At 41.3% G+C, this 17,371-nt stretch overlaps 1 protein-coding gene across 2 annotated transcripts; it reads right to left on the bottom strand.

Annotated features, from left to right (window-relative positions):
• Positions 1–236: 236 nt before the first annotated feature.
• On the bottom strand, positions 237–16,329 carry ca8 (carbonic anhydrase VIII). 2 transcript variants are annotated; one of them, XM_061695196.1, is made up of 9 exons: positions 15,994–16,329; positions 10,360–10,551; positions 10,146–10,270; positions 9,148–9,243; positions 7,963–8,025; positions 7,679–7,727; positions 5,616–5,728; positions 4,118–4,309; positions 237–846 (listed from the first exon to the last, which is right to left on the bottom strand). In XM_061695196.1, exons 1-8 carry the CDS (start codon positions 16,064–16,066, stop codon positions 4,175–4,177), a joined length of 846 nt encoding a protein of 281 aa, XP_061551180.1. In that variant the 5' UTR covers positions 16,067–16,329; the 3' UTR covers positions 237–846; positions 4,118–4,174. The 2 variants fall into 2 exon arrangements, with proteins under 2 accessions (XP_061551180.1, XP_061551178.1); XM_061695194.1 differs by having other exon boundaries at positions 237–843.
• Between the last annotated feature and the right edge of the window lie 1,042 nt (positions 16,330–17,371).

Genomic DNA, 17,371 nt, shown 5'->3' with positions numbered 1-17,371 from the left:
AATTAATCATTCTAATTGCGCTTAATAATGCCCTCTGCATGATCGTGTTGAAAACAAGGTGGTCCAGTGGCCGGACTCCGACCGTCGCTAAAAAGTGGCTCGGGATCTTCACCCGGTCAGCTGATCACGTGTGTGTGGGGGGGGGGGGGGGGGGGGGTGGTTATTCTGTGAAGTGCAGAATGGCACACTCACAGACACATACAGCTAGACAATAACAAAAGACTTATGATGCTTGGTTGTTTAATTTCACATTTAATGGGTGGGCAGGCACTCCGTAAACCCTACGTTTTGTATACAAACAGTTCAAAAGTACACTTTCCATAACACTTGTTCATATATTACACTCGTCTTATGAATATTAGCTCATCAACCTTACCTGAACTAGTTACTACAGCTCACACAGATGTTATCTCTACAATGACCTTTAATATTAATAGAAAGTAATCGTAAGTCGAATTGAGGGATAACCCACTGAAAAAAAAAACAATTTGTTTAACTATTATTAAATACTTGCAATATCTCAACATTATCACAAGTGAGGACAATTTTCAATTTCGATATTTGAGCAAAAATCGAGAAGTCGACACACATAATTTGCGGTGGCGGGCCGCATATACGGAACTGGCCCCCAGGCCGTCGTTTGACACCCGTGTCATTTACAATCGAGCTGCTTTATCGCGCTTTAATGATTGCTATTCAGTTCAACTGCATGTACGATGACAGAAAATACAGACAGGCAGAAACGGAGACTGAAATGAGTGTTTTGGCTGTATAATATTTATGTCGTCTATGGTCAAACTTCTTCAGCTCTTTTCTTCCCTCTTTTCATCACCTCTTTCTTCCCTGCTGTCAAGACAAGAAAATATGCATCAGACTTTAAGGAAAGCAGAAAGTGAAAGCAGATGCGAGATGAGGCTTATAAAGGGAGCGAAACCGCCGGGCGCAGAGAGACAGTGGAAACCTTTATTGCTCGTACGGTTCTGCTATTTCAATTACAGCAATGGGAGACGCAGCATTAAAAGTTACGACGGCGTTCTAAAAGCTAACTGTACAGAAAAGAGTTCGACAACTTGCATGGGGACCAAAAACAATTTGTGAAAAAAAGGTCTTCAATCATCCGGCATTTTAATAAGTACACTTTTGACAATTACACTGGGACAAGAACAATCATTTTCAGATTTGCAGTAGATACAATCTATATGATTAAGCAATATGTTTATTATCATTACTATTATTGCCATGCAAGGCTGGTTGCCACATCTGCCTCCCCGCCAAGAGGTTCTAGGTTCGACTCTCAGCTCATGCGTGGGGGCGTTTTCGCTGCGCTGGCGTGGTTTTTCCGCAGGCACTCGCTTTCGCCCAGATTCCAGTAACATGCACGTCAGGTTCACTGAAGACTGCGCTGCAAAGAGGTGTGAATGGGTGTTTGACTTGACAACTGGCCAGAAGACCATTGTTACCCTCCATAGGATGGCTAAGCCACAAAAGTTCATAGCTAAGGAGGCTGCCTGTTAACAGAGTGCTGTGTCCAAGCATATCAATGGAAAGTCTAGTGGAAGGACAAAATGTGGCAAGAGAAGAGGCACCACAAGAGATGACCGTGGGCTTTAGCGGATTATCAAACAGAGAAGATTCAAGAATCTAGCAAAGATCCAGAAAGAGAAGAATGAGGCGCGAGTCACAGCTTCAAAAACCACCACATTCAGAAGCATCCAGGAGATGGGCTACAACTGTCGGGTTCCTCGGGTCAAGCGCTTCTGAGCACCGAGGAAGAGATTAAAGCCAAGGGATTCCCAACCAAGTATTGAAGATTAGATTAATTTCCCGTGTATAATACGCACCCCCAAAGTTGACCTCAAAATTCTGGAAATCCCTTCAAACTATGTATAATGCATTTTTACAATGCAGGATTTTGCTTCTACCCATATGATCAAAACATTAAGTATTATCTGTATTTTGTTAGTTTTTTCAAATAATTATTATGAAGTTAAGCACTTTATTTGAACACATAATACTTTATTTTTATTTACTTTCTCTTATTTTGAAATTCACAGCCCTACTTTTATTTAATAAATGAGAAAGCACACAGTTGTGCTCATATGTTTGATTACCCAGGCAGAATTTGTAAGGTGGGTGCAATTCTTTAAAGAAAACCTGAAGGACCAGGCTAAACACATTTCATTTTAGTTTTATGGGATTTAAATTAAACTGTCAAGCATTTCAGAAAAGCATTATCATTAAACAAAACATAACCATAACAAAATGAATTATGTTTGTCGTTCAGTCATCAGTCCTATTTAAAAACAAAAAAACATTATTTCACAAATTCTGCCTGGGTATGTATACTTATGAGCACAATTGTACACATATGCAGTCATATTTATCCATGTCATATTGGGAAGTGTAGGCTATACCTTTTTTATAACCTCTAGATGGCATACTACAAAGAAAGTGTAAAACTTTTTCATAACCTCTAGGGGGCGGTGGCATATTGGAATGAAAGTGTACAACCTTTTCATTACCTCTAGATGGGGGCATACATTTATAAAATGAGAAAGTCTTTTTCATTTTCTCCTATACCCATGTATAATGCGCACTATTGACTTGACAATTTTGAGGCGGGGGGCAATTTGCATTAGACACCAGAAATTACGGTAACAAAGTTTTGAACGTAGCATATTTTGATTGATTTAATGTGATCCTAATTTCTTTCTTTGTTTTTTTTTCTACAAAAACTGAGAAGTAAATGGTGATTTCTCCACAGTATTCCAATTTATTCAATTCCTGATTTTGTGGGTTTTATGGGCCGGAAGGCCAAATTATGTAAAAATAAACAAATACTTGAAATGGTTTAAATTGTAGGCCCTGAATCTATAATCTATGAAAGTTTAACTTTTTGAATGGAATTATGGAAATAAATAAACTTTTCCATGATATTCCAATTTTTGGGAAAGGGTGTGTATATATACATAGATATATAGTATGTGTGCGTGGGTTTTGCGATCGACTGGCGACCAGCCCAGGGTGTGCACCACCTGTCATACTGTATAATTGTTTCTGGGGCTTTAAGATGTATTGGAAATACAGCAGAATTATCTAATGACAAGAAACGTTTCACGATTATCATATCATACAGTCTTAAGCTAAATGTTGCTGCTTACATGGGGGGCAAAATATTGGTTGAAATAAATATTGGCTGTTCCCATTTAATACAATGTATGTCAACTCAAGGCTGGTTATGAATACAGGGTGATGAAGATTTATGCACTGAACATTAGCAAAGTCAGAAGTGGGATACCTTCTTTGAGGAAACACCTCATAGTACCTTCTAAAATAGTACACATAGAATAGTATACAATACAACCTGTGTGGTGTTTTTGAAAATAAGATTTGCGTCACACATTTGTCATGGGCAAAGTACTTTTGCAAGCTTTACAGCCAGTCTAATTTGGTCAGCAAAACACTAGACAGAAAGTCACAGTTTTTAAGGCAACTTGTCGATCTCACCTCCCTGCACACACACACACACACACACACACCTATACACAAACTCTGTAAGTCACAGGTGCATTTGTCCTGGTGCAACCAGATCAGTATCCACTTCCACTATAAACAACAGTCCTCTGTTTTCTTCACCATTTTCCCTCATCTCACACTGTTTCCGACCATTTGGTATTTCCCCTTTTCACTACAGAAGCCTGCAAGCTTTCATCCCAAATCTCCTCCTCCTCTCTTCTCACTAAACACATTCTGACAATTGGAGGTATCTCGACACTGACGGATTTCAGAGTTCTGGATTTTAAAAGTTTATGAGCCTGCATTAGCAGTAAACAAGGAGTTTTAGTCTTCTTTTCTCTGAGATTGAAATGTCTTAGTGCCACAGTGCTTCTGAAGTGCTGTACATTCAGAATCCCTCCATACTCCAAGTACTGTATATAGGCTTGTGCCAGATTAGTAAGTGAACTGGGCTAGTTCTTCTGGGACTTGATCCATTATAATGTGGTTCCAGTAGACTCAATTGCTCGGGGACCAGATACCAACCGGTATTATTCCGTGTTTGAAAGAAAAAGAATGTGACGTTGTAAATGAACTTTTGATGGGCTCAAATACTTTTTACCTTCCATGTTTGTTTCTTCAGGTCTTATTTTTTTGAGTTGGCAGTCAAAAGTGAGAATCATTGGAAAGCCGCCCTCACGGTCCGATCGCTCAGCGGTTGGGTGGGGCGGAAATTGTCCCCCAACATCCCATCATTTCCCTCTGGCAGCTCGGCGCCTTTTATATGTGAACGTAGCCTCCGAAACTCCTCAATCTGCAGAGATCAAAAAAAAAATTTAAAAAAAAGGAAAAAAAATACATGTGTGGCCAAACTGAATTGTAGGTTATTTGTAGGTCGCAACGTCAAGGAAGGGACGGTTCGGTCAGTGAGGCATTTCAAATACAATACTAGAACTCATGCCCACACTGCTCTTTGAATAGCGAACTAGGCGCTGATGATGAAAAAAATATCGATTCATACACATTCATTTTGTAGTTTTAATCACAACTGTATTATGTAAATATAAAATACGGATTGAACAAAAAATCCTCACTACTTCACAGAAGGAGAGGGTGCCAACACTTTGGCCTATGTAAGAAGATAACACTCTGTTTATTTGACTTCACTAAGCCGAATATGACCTTCCTTACTCCAAATATTTGCAGTACACTTAGAACCTCCTCAGGCTGTTGTCAGTGCATAGTGTTTGCGTAGGAAAGTAAGAGAAGCTGTGGGAGAATAAGAGGACCAATACAGACTGCATACAGTGCATGTTGACATAATGATGAGCATGGGAATGCAACGTGATCGTCCGAAGACACACGCCACAGCACACCTGCAGAAATTGACGATAACAGCAATATGACTCTTGTGTCTGGAAGTCATTTCTTCAATAAAGTCAGCTGAACTCAACAGATTAACTGTGAAGCGGAAGATGCTAAATATTCATGCATAAACACTGACACTGGCAAAAAACAAACCAAAAAAACATAACACTTCTGACAACACATGAGCTGTACCTGCACTGTATTATATCTGACTACAGCATATTGACTTTAAAACATTTTTTTTTTTTAAACAAACGTATACAAACATTTGCATGCATGTATAGACACACGCACACACATGGTATTGTGCACACACACTTAAGGACTGTAGAGAGTAGACATATGTTTGACATGTGCACTCTAGAATAGCCAAAACTGTTGTTTAAAACACTTATGTGCTATTTATGGTCTACTGTATCCTTGTACAAATGATACAATATAGAGAACACACATAATTCAGTAAATGTGAAAAAATGTTGAATATCTTGTCATACTAGTTCTTCATTTTCCAGCAATGATTTATTGTACATTGTGAATAAATAAATCAATAAATAAATGCCGCATTTAACTTGTTTTTAATTTCAATCCATATGTAATTTGCACACTGTATATGTGCTCTGATCCCAATCAGTTTCTCACTACATGTGACCCATTTGATATTAGAAATACTTTACTCCCCGTATCAAATAGCAACAATTACATTGATTCGGCTTTAAATATGAAATGGATGAATGTATTCCACAAGTATTTACCTGTAGTTGTGATATAGTGAGAGGATAGCGGTAGAGGATCCAGGTCACATTCTCATTACAAGGCGGTGTTGTCAGAGATCCTTTATACACCCAGTAGTCTCTCAATAAGGGATCTGAGGGCAAATCAAATTATATATATGTCTTCATAAAAGTCTTTGGTAGTGGCGAAAAAAAAAATATAGAGAATGATAGTGAGGCCAAAGTAACAATCTTGAGTTGACTTTACACCGTGTGCAAAATTATGAAGCAAGTCTCATTTTTGAGGATTATTGGTGTTACTCGCCTACCGCAGTGCTTTAGGTTCATCCAAAATGCTAATACACCTCAAGCAGAAAAGTGACCATTATTAGGCAACTCCTGGTGTGCAGAATTATCCATCCATTTTGGACACCGCTTGCCCTCACTCGGGTCGTGGGCATGCTGGAGCCTGTCCCAGCGAACTGCGGGCACGAGGCTACATAGCTACGGACAATGAGCCTAGCCTGCATGTTTTTGGGATGTAGGAGGAAACCGGAGTACCCGGAGAAAACCCACGCAGGCACGTGGAGAACATGCAAACTCCACACAGATATTTGAACCCGGGTCCTCAGGACTGCGAGGTGGATATGCTAACGGGTCGGTCACAGTGAAAACACATTTTCCCATCTCGCTTTTTTATTTTCATTTGTTTAATTGAGAATTATAAACAACTCAAACCTTACAAACTGTTTTCTAAAAAAAAAAAAAAAAAAAAGGTGATGCATATAGCCACCCTTCTTTTGAATAATGGTGATAAGCCTTCCATCCACGGATTGTGTCAAGTTCTTGATTTGTATCCGATCAAGGTTTTGTGCAGCAGAAACCTCAGCCTCCCAGACATTGTTCCGAAATGTGTCCTGTTTTCCCTCACTGTATATCTCCCGTTTACGAACTGCCCACAAGTTCTCAATTGGGTTCAGGTCACGTGAGGAAGGCGGCCGTTTCATCGGTTTTTCGTCTTTCAAGCCTTCACTGGCCAACCACGCAGAGGAGTACTTCGATTCATGTGATGGAGCATTGTCCTGCATAAAAATCATTGGGTTTTTTTGAAAGATGAAGACTTCTTTCTGTACCACTGCCTGAAGAAAAGGTCTTCTAAGAAGCCTTATTATGTTTGGGAGTTAATTTTGAGCCCATCTTCAACCCGAAAAGGTCCAACCAGCTCATCTTTAATAAATACCGGCCCACACCAGGATCCCACCTCCCCTTTGGTGGTGTCTGAGTTGAAGTGGAGCTCTGTGCCCGTTAGTCCTCCAGCCAAGGTCATCTGGTCTGTTGAGAGTCCCTCTCAGTTCATCAGTCCATAAAACCTTTGAGAAATCTGTCTTCAGATATTTCTTGGCCCTGTCTACACATTTCAGCTTATGTGGTCTTTTTTTCAGCTCTTCTTACCTTGGCCATGTCTCTCCACACTCAACATTGTCTACTCGGAGGTATTCCAGGTAGGTTCTAGTTTGGAAATATGACAGAACTTGAAGATAATGGGTTCCTGGTGGCTTCATGCTTGATTCTTCTCAAATCCTTGGCAATTAATTTGCATATTTTTTTTCTTTCATCACGTTCCTTGCGACCCTTTTGACCAGTCGCAACAAAACATTTGATATTTCTGTAACCACGCCCCCAAATCAAGAGTGCCGCATCCCTCTTTTAATAATTTTTGACCTTTCGGAGTCAATTAAATGTCTTTCTTTGGCCAGTTTGCCAAAAGAAAAGAAGCTACTTTATAATTATGCACACCTTTATACAGGGTGGGTTGTTGAGCTCCTGAGACCACGCCCACACTCATTACACAAATACACAGCACCTGCTACGCTTAAAGCCATCTATCCAGCTGGGAGCTCAGAAATATGTCCTGATATGTTCAAAATACTTACTTGCCCAATAATTCTGCACACGGTGTAATGGCAGAATGTAATAAGTTGTTGCAATGTACTGCATGTTACTAGACATACAATTATTATGAACTGTTTTTTCCCCCCAATTTGAGCGAATTATTCCATCCCACAGCTTTGTACATTTATGTATCTGATTGACGTTTTGCTCACCAGGCAGCAAAGTGTTCGGGTTGAAACAGGGAGTTATCTTGCTCTTCCCCTAATGAAAAAACAAACAAACAAACAAACAGACAGCGCATTATCATCACACAATCATTTTGATGTCTATTTGAAAAGCTCTTTTCAAAACCGGATAGGATTCGCATTCATAAAATGTGCGAGTGTGTGTAAATAAACGTAATAGCAAAGAGTTCTGGAAAAGAGCTCTCCATTGTGTCTTGATCGGGTCCAACATGGCATCTAACCTGCGCTGACCTGTTCTGTGTCAGTCTCACCTTGTACTGCAGATCCTGTAGAACCTCCGTGATGGCTTTCAGACCCAGATGCTCTTTGCCAATCTGTTGGTACGTTTCAGATTTGAGAAGTCAAACAGAGGAACGCTGTATCTTTGGGAGACGATAAAAGGATTCCAGGTAATCACGTGTGAAAACATGTTCCCTTCCTCGGATAACAAGGCTCACACAATTGAAGGAAGGGAAAACATGACATTGTAAAATACCAGCTATTTAAAAAAATAAAAATAAAAAAAAGGTACAGCTGGTAATGCATGTTTCGTATTGATGTGGTTTTAAAACAGTTCATACATGCTGTATATGCAGACTATTGGAAAATGTGGACACAGTCATTCAAAAGTGATGCAATATCCACCCTGGGGCACAGATGTCTTTCCCCATTGACCATTGGTAAAAACAAAAAAAACAAAAAAAGTTTGGCCCCTCTGCAATGCAAGAGATAGGACAGAGGTAAGGGGCGACATTGCGCCACGCAGCACCTCCACATTGTGCGGTAACATGTCCGGATCGAGCACGGCAAAGTTCACTCCTCCATCCATCTATCCGTCTGTTGGAAATGCGATTTATTTATTTCAATAAGCGGTAAAGAAAAGGGATGGATGGAAGTTTTATATCTCTTCGTATAGCTGCAATTTTGAAGGTACGTTTGCTAGCTTACATTCATGACTTACTCAAGGCTACAGGCCTTGTTTAAATATGTATACGGACCCTTTCCCAAAAATGTTAATGTCATGGACAAGTTGATTTATTTCCATATTTCCATTCAAAAAGTTAAACTTTCATAGATTATAAATTCAGGGCTCGTAAATTAAACAATTTCAAGTCTTTATTTTCTTTGTTTTCACATAATTTGGGCTGCCAGCTCATAAAACCCACCAAATCAGGAATTCAAAAGATTAGAGTACAGTGAATAAATTGATTATCCGGCCCCGCCTGTGTGGACTTTGTATGTTCTCTCCGTGCCTGCGTGGGTTTTCTCCGGGCACTCCGGTTTCCTCCCACCTCCCAAAAAAAACATGCATGCTAGGTTCATTGAAGACTCTAAAATTAGGCTACAGCAGAGATTCAAACCCCGAAACCACTTTTCCGACCCAGTAACAGATGAATCTTTATAGGAAAAAATGTTGGAATATGAAGAAATTGGTGGTTGACCGGTGTTTTGCTCACCTGCACAAAAAGAGCAATGATGAGAACTCCATTCTTCTTCCCCAGAGCATCCTCCAGAGAGTTGAACAAAGTGCTGTTCCAGTGAATCAAATGGAGCTACAAGGAGAAACAAGCTGAATCTGAAAGGTCATTGTTGTCAGCAGGTGTGCAGAACACTAGTGACTGAATGGGTTGCAAGTTATCAGCTGGTGATGACTGAAGACTCTTATCAACAGTGAAAAACCTCTCGGTGCCATACCAAACAGAGTCGCGCTGTATGTCGTATTTTAAATGTTACACAAATCGAATCAATGGATTGATGTACTGCGCATACTGTATATGTTGTCAGATAACAATAGATTTAACAGAATGCTGTGGAGCTGCATTGTCCAGTTTTTGTTTGGCACACAAGCACAAATAAAAAGGTACTGTACACGCTGTATTTCGCATCACTCGGTCCTGGTTCACCTGCTTGACACAAGCATCTCTAGCATTGGATCAAAAGTGGCCCAATTCTTTTACACCTGTACTGTTCCAGCTACTGTATACTGTCCTTCCAAAACAATAGAGCACTCTATTTCTATATTATTGGGTTACATATTCCAATCTTTCAACTTTGGATAGGATAGGATAGGACACCTCAAACTAAAACCACCTAAAACAAGACGTGAAACTTTGCAGTAGCAACAAAACCGTGAACAGTCCTATTACGCTAGGAAAGAACAACAGTTAAAAGTTGCAGTAACAGCGCTCCTGTATTAAATAGCCCAGTGATTGGACCGTTTCCTTTCTCCTCTCGTGCTTTATCATGCCGGGGGGGGGGGGGGGGGGGGGGGGCTGGTTTTCTCCTCTAAACGTTAGACTTTGCTCAGCCTTGCTATTGCCAAATGGAAAATCCAAGCACTTTACAAATGCTGCCATTGTCTGGAGGACTAATTTATACCATCACGAACTGGTAACTAACCAGAAGTCCTGGTTTCGTGATGGTCGTGCATTCATATGTGTGTGCGTGTGTATACCTCCATAGGGAAAGCCTTAAAGTTGACCGTGTGCTCTGAACCCCTCTGGTTCTCTTTCCCCCAGTGAAATCGAACCTCATGAAGTTCATATTCGTGATCGCTCGGCAATGGACCCCCGCTGACCACTGCACACAGTACAGTAAATTGTGAGAAAATACACACAGAGGAAGAAAAAGTAAGTTAAATATGATGCGTGGGGGGGGCTTGTATGTACCTGACTTTGACTTGAGAAGGATGCGTACACTGTGTCCATCATTGATGACTTCACAGTCACGACACACCACGTAGTTCGGTGACAGGCGGACATCCAGGAGGGCTGGGTCATACTGAGCCTCCCTAGAGTTCAAGTTGATGGGAGACTGGTACTCACCATTGGCTGCTGGGTAATGGAGTCCCCATTCTACACCTATGTGGAGAAAACACATTCATCATTACTTCATTCAATAGGATAAGATGTGTAATTTTGGGAGGAACAATAGCTACCAGCAACTGTGTCATTGATTGGACCATTACAAAGCCTCAACTATGGTCAAATTATTATCAAAGTCTCACCATGATGAAGAAACATACACACGACATTATTTTGCTGTAACAATGGCATATAACCTATACTGTTGAAAATGATTTCCTTTTTAAATGGTGTCATATTTGGTAAAAAAAAACAAAAACACATGCATTTGTGGGAAAACCAGCAGAGTTTGCACCAATGAAGAAATGACCAAATCTTCTCTCCCAATGTCAAACACCTTCATTTGCGTAGCCATTAACTCTTGTTTTGTGCTTCTGGTACATCCATGCGAGCATGCCGCAGCGGTCAGTAAGTGTCTGCTCCAAGAATCGGCCAGCCACATTTGACTGATCTGGATGGGGCCTGTGTGATAGGGCAATTTCAAGCTGGTGTTCCTCATTGTTTGGCGTGAGCCCTAGTACCATCTCCAAACTGAAGGTCAGGTCCCATACAATGGAGGACGTCAGAGACAGGCTGTGAGGTGGGCACCGTAAGAAGACGGCACCCCAATAAGCCTGTCCAATAGACTGTCTTCTACAGATTTGCAGTCAGGGTGTGTGAGATAATATGGCCTACGACTCTCCGCGCAGACAATACGGAACAGACTGCACTCAGCCAATCTCCGGTATAATCATAATAATAATAATTTCCTTTGCTTAACCAGGTTTGGCAATTCAGAACAGTTTACAGTGCTGACCTGGAGGCAAAGTAGGGTTCGGTGTCTTGCCCAAGAACAATTGGACAGCAGACCGTTGGAGCCAGGATTGAAATTGAGCAACAGTGGCCAGGAGGCCTGACATCACTGCTCTTCACCGTCAGGCTCTGGTGTCGGCAACATGTGCACTGGAACCTGAACACGTGGAGTCCAGGATCTGCCTTAGGCGGGGATCAAAGTGTGGAGAAGACACGGAGAACGCTATGCTAATTGCTGCACCGAGAGAGTAACATGTTTTGGTTGTGGCAGTGTCACCCTCACTGGACAAATTAGGCTTGTCATCAGCGGAGGCATTCTGCACCTAGAGATATCTCGATGAGATTCTGGAACCAGTGGCAATCCCATAACTCCACAGCCTGGGACAGAATTCTGTCCTCCAAGATGACAACGCTTTGCCCAACAGAGCAGAGACTAACTCCAGAATTTGGGAGTAAAGAGGATGGAGTGGCGGTCCTGCGCTCAACCCTATTGAACACTTTTGGGATCATATTAGGTGTGCTGGTCGTACCGGAGTGACCAACACAACCACGTCACAGCCGTGTGTGACCGGCATGAGGAGGAGGTGGCAGGCAGTTGTGGATGTGTACACTTCCTCCACACGCTACTGACGCTTCTCATCGTTAAAGTAACACATTATTCAATTGCCGATTGTCGTGTTTCTTCCAACTTCAATCATCATATCTGTCTAACACCAAACAAGAGTTCATTGAAAGAGCAAAATGAGGTTTTTAGTATTGGCAGAAAAGATCTGGTGCATTTTTCATGGGTGTAACCGACATACTCACCTCTGCTGTTCAAACCCCAAAACGCATGCTCCCTCCTAAATGGGCCACCATTTAAAAGGGTGATAAACGGGCTTTCCAACAGTATAAGCTTTATTGTTAAAACTAAGAAATAATCTACCAAAAACACATTTCGTTACATTTTGTGCTCTGTTTAATTATTGACCAAGTAAGCATTATCATGTATACTGTATAGTTTTGGCATGCATTAGTAGCAATTCGAAATAGTATGCATGCGCTTGTTTCAATCACGTATGATCAATATTTATAATAGGAAGTTGAAGGCCTTAACCAGCATGCAATGCACATCAAAGTTACATGGTCAAGTCTGTCAATATACTGTAACGATGCGTATTCTGCTGTATTTCTTGTTATACATTGTGGAATCTCGATTTTAATTGCCCCTGTTAAATTTTGTAATAAAAAAGACAATGATACAATACAGCAAAGGGTGCCGCGGACGCCTGGATCATGAGGAAGTGGCCATACAGGGAAGGCGAACCGAGACATCCGAAAACTGCAGCAAATAAACCGACGCAGAAAGCCTTTTTCTCTTTCAGTCTCTCTCTCTGTGTTGTTTGAATCGAAGTGGCACAGCCTTTAAAGAGACGATAAGGGCCCATTTTTAAAGAATTCAAAAGGTTGGAAAAAGTGTGTTTTTGTTCGTCTATGTGTGAAAAACACGTTGACAACCTCGGGTTAGAGTTCCGTCCTGTCTAAACAGGTTTCAAGGCCCTGGCTTCAATCTTAAAAACAGGTCTAAGTGCCTCGAGGAGCCAAAGTGGCAAACTCTAAAAGGCCGAGATTCCGCGAAGGGCCCTCCCCCGTCTTCCGGGACACAGGTCCCCGAACCCTTTTTAAGGACGTGTGAAACACTACAGAAAGGGGATATTTTTACACCTCGAGTGTGTGCATTGCAGGAGAGAAACAAAAGAACTGAAAAGAAGGTAAGAAAACGAAGAGGAAATTGAGGAAAGAGCAGCAAAGTTGAACGGAAAAGCAGAGGCAAGTGGGAAAAGGGCAAATGCAGCAGGAGGACAGCGAAGACTGCAAAGAGGAGAAGAAGGTTCCGGTAAGGAGGGACAAGATGCCAAATCGGAGAAAAACACAAAATGGGGGGTTGTTTTGATCAGATCGGAAAACTCAACAAAGTGTAGAAAAGGGACAACTTATTTAAAGGCCCGTAATGTAAATTGGCTTGGTTTCGAAAAAAAAAAGGATTGCTGTGAGAACAGTTGAATCAGATAACCGCGTTTGTGTACATGAATGCGATGTTTGCCTCAATGTTTTTACGCATTTGACAAGGTTGACACGACGGAAGAACTATGTGTCAAAGGGGGATATGGAAGGAAATATGTATGGTATTCAATGGGAATAACATCAAGTTATTAAATATAAGTGTTAACAAGAACAATTGGTCCCGGCCCACCAAGACCAGAAGACCCACCACCACTAGGTATTTTTTTTTTAAATCAAAATTAAATTAAAAAAAAAAAAACATTTGGCAACCGCCCTGCCACCCGCAGGCGCTAGCCAAGCCGCCGAATTGCACGCATCAATGAACGCTTTGCTATCTCGCAAGGAGGAGAGCGAGTCGGGGTTGTGAAGATGTAAATAATCTGTGGGTTCGCGATGGCGGCCGCATTGGGGCCCCTTATATGATCGTGTTTTGGTTGTCCCCCTTACGAGGATACAACGATATGACCTATGACTGTGTAAACGGACTGAAAACAAAAACATATGTATTCATCCATCCATCCATTTTCTGAGCCGCTTCTCCTCACTAGGGTCGCGGGCGTGCTGGAGCCTATCCCAGCTGTCATCGGGCAGGAGGCATGAAATATCTTGTCTTTGTAGTGTATTCAATTAAATATAGGTTGAACATGATTTGCGAATCATTCTATTAACGTCCCAACTTCTTGGAATTGGGGTTTTACACAAGCCTGTTTGGAAGAGTTTAAAAAAAAAATTAAATTACAAGAAGCAATAGCTTATTGATACAAAACCTGTCCGTCACCTATAATGTTGCTATTTCCAACTTAAAGATATATGTTTTTTTTGTGACAACCACTGTAGTCAGATGCAATTGTAGGCTACATGTTCATAAGGAAGTATATGGAGGTCATTTGTGAGATAGATGTACTGCAAACAAGAAACATTGAAACGGTGTCAATTTAGCGACGCTAAATACATTTGACTATTTTGTAAGGGTCCAGATTTTGCATGTTTTGCAAAAGCATGAACGCACCACATTATACCTCTTTTTTTGCTGCAACCACAGCAGAGGCAGACGCAGTGAGCGAATGTGACGAGTGAGGGGGGGGGCCTTCGCATTCCCGCTTTCCTCAGCAACTAAGCTCTTGACAACAACTTATTCAACGCTTGAACAGCTTCTCTAGAGATGTTTAAAAGGCTACACAAAGTTTTGTTTGTGCGTGTGGGGCTTTGGTTGGGAAAGCACAGCGACTGTTCGTTTGGTTCGTCTCATATTGGCGTAACATACAGTAACAGCATCCTTTGGTTTATAATGTAGCTATACTTTGTTGTTTTGATGAATTCATGTCACGTTATCGGATTGGAAATGGTGCATGAATTTCTATTTTGGACACCCAGTAAAATAAGCCTCACATACAATATTGCATTCATTTCATTTTTGCAGTCACAGTAGAAGAAAAAGTCTACACACCCATTTTCAAATGTTAGGTTTTTGTGAGGTAAAAAAAAAAAAAAGGAGACGAAGATTTTAAAACTTGATCCACCATTAAAATGACCTCTATGTACAACTCAAATAAATTATTTTATCAAAGAGGAATTACAATTTAAAAAAAAAGAGTGCACACCCTCTTATAACTGGGATATGGATGTGTTCAGAGTGAACCAATCATATTCGAACTCATGGAGCCTGAAACAATTTGAAACAGCAGTTAGTTTCAGCACATAATCTTCAGGAAAAGCATACTGGAAGAGCTCCACTTTATTTGGGCTTAATCAGATGCACTTTAAAAGGTGGGTGGTTCAAAAGATCCAAAAGGATTTTTATAAAATGGAGACGCACATGTCATAGGTCACATCATTCATTGATTCATTGATTTTCCGTACCGCTTCTCCTCACTCGGGCCGCGGGCGTGCTGGAGCCTGTCCCGGCTCACTCTGGGCGAGAGGCGGGGTACGCCCTGAACCGGTCGCCAGCCAATTGCAGGGCACAGACGACATTAATGGAGGAAAAAGTTTTAACTGATTTATCTCGGACCCAAAAGCCGGCATTTAAACAAGGGCGTGTCGACTTTTTAAAGGCACTGTATCTCCCGGTTTATCTCCCTGAAGGATTTGTTTTGTTTGCTTGTAAATCTAGCGGGGATGTACAAACACAGCAGGAACAAACTTAATAGCTGTTAAAGTGACAGGTGGATAATATAAAATAAAAATTTTATAATTACACAGGGATTTCGGATAACATAATATACACTCGTCTTGTAAATGTGGATGATATTAGTAACAAATGGGAAATACTTACACACATCAATGCACATTTTTGGCTTAAAAATGCTATGTTAAGCAGATTAATACGTACAGTATATCGATGTTGCTTGATATGTTATGAATCAATGGTTAAATAATTATACTTACAGTAAGAGTGTTACAGATTAACCACGCAGCATAATCCTCAGTAAAAGTGACAAGTAAAAGGGGACAAAGTGAGACAAACCACGACATTCACTCATCAAAAAATGCATGACATTGTACAGCTCAAATAAGAGGAGTAAAGCTTTGTAAAATAATAAACTCTATCTCTGTATAATATATATATATATATATATATATATATGATGGAGAACAGCCTACCTTCCTCATAACCCCAGTCCAGCTCATCTTTCCCCAGATTACTATTCGACTCCTCGTTCACTTCGTCGGCCATGCTGTTTGGCAGTCTGCTCGCTCTGGATGGAAACCAGTCTGAACTTCCAGTTCACTCCCTGCCACACTGTTCACTTGGAGAGAAAGTCAAGTCTGTAGTCCACGAGATGGCTTGTCAGCGCACCCTTTTCCAGCCTACTCTGTCTTAATCTAAATTGGAATTGTTTTCTCTCTTTGTTTTTTTTATCCCTTTACTCTTCGTTGCTGTGCTTTGACCAAGCTTCTGCCTAATGTCAGTAGAACTGTCCTTGTCTGCATTTTTCTTTACTCCATATGCACCTCCCCCCTCTCTCTCTCTCTCTCTCTCTCTCTCTCTGTTGCCCTAATGTCATCCCCCTGTCCCTTGCAACTTTCTGTCTTTCTCTGCAGGTGCACACACTCACTTTGGCTTCCTTTCAACAAATACTGTATTTCATTCCCCTCACAACTTGAGGCTTCTGTATGGAACTGTTAACGCTATAATAAACCTGTATGACAATGACTATGTGCTGTAACTACTGTGTTTTTAATTGTATTGCTTATGTTGCGTATGTATCTGTTCCGTGTGCGTGTGTGTGTGTGTGTGTGTGTGTGTGTGTGTGTGTGTGTGTGTGTGTGTGCGCGTTTGTGTGCGCACGTGCATGTTGGGAAGCCGGTAAGAAGGTCATGCTGGTGTGTCTCTTTTGGAGGCCAAAGAAAGACACTCCCTTGAGCAAAAAGGCAGAGGTGGCTGAGAAAACATATCTGCAGGCAAAAGAAAGTGCAAGGCCAAATTGTTATTGAGCTCTGACGTCTTTGGAAATATTTGGAGATTTGGAAATACTAAAAAAAAAAAAAATAGACTTTAGAATCAAATAAAGCAACTTAGAATCAAAGAGAGCAACTTAAGACAAGTCAATTGCTCGTGCCAATGTTGTTCCAATCCCATATTTTCATCTTTTCTTACTCCATATCCTCCAGGACACTGATGTTAATTGCCCTAGATTCCTTATAAAGAAATTGTCTTTGGAATGCAGGCGAAATCCCTTGTTTGCTACTTGTGGATGTGAAAGCAGGACAGTGAGTCGACTTTCTCTGCGTGTGATACGCATTTGGTAGTGCTAAAGCCGCTGAGATTAGACACAGGAAAATGGATGGATGGATAACCATGTGACGAGGCGCATCCGTCATGCACAGTACTCAAAGATGCTTTAGATTGAGGAAAATAGCACGCAACCCAGTCGGGCAGTACAAACAAAGGTGGGCATAAGCGGGAGGGAGAAGAGCAAGGAGGGGCACGAGATGAAGCCGCTACTCCTCACGCGGGTCGCGGGCGTGCCGGAGCCCA

Source organism: Phycodurus eques, chromosome 13, assembly GCF_024500275.1.
Source record: "Phycodurus eques isolate BA_2022a chromosome 13, UOR_Pequ_1.1, whole genome shotgun sequence".
In the NCBI taxonomy this organism is placed as follows: Eukaryota; Metazoa; Chordata; class Actinopteri; order Syngnathiformes; family Syngnathidae; genus Phycodurus; species Phycodurus eques.
The sequence above is the reverse complement of the archived record's forward strand: the minus strand, read 5'-3'. Positions and strand labels throughout refer to the sequence as shown.

What these genes read in the sequence shown, in the direction of transcription:
- ca8 (XM_061695196.1), bottom strand. Translation starts at nt 16,066, where the DNA reads ATGGCCGACGAAGTGAACGAGGAGTCGAATAGTAATCTGGGGAAAGAT. An exon ending in GGACTGGGGTTATGAGGAAG is followed by an intron (nt 10,552 to 15,993) that starts GTAGGCTGTTCT and finishes TTCTCCACATAG; the next exon opens with GTGTAGAATGGGGACTCCAT. An exon ending in TCACTATATCACAACTACAG is followed by an intron (nt 4,310 to 5,615) that starts GTAAATACTTGT and finishes TGATCTCTGCAG; the next exon opens with ATTGAGGAGTTTCGGAGGCT.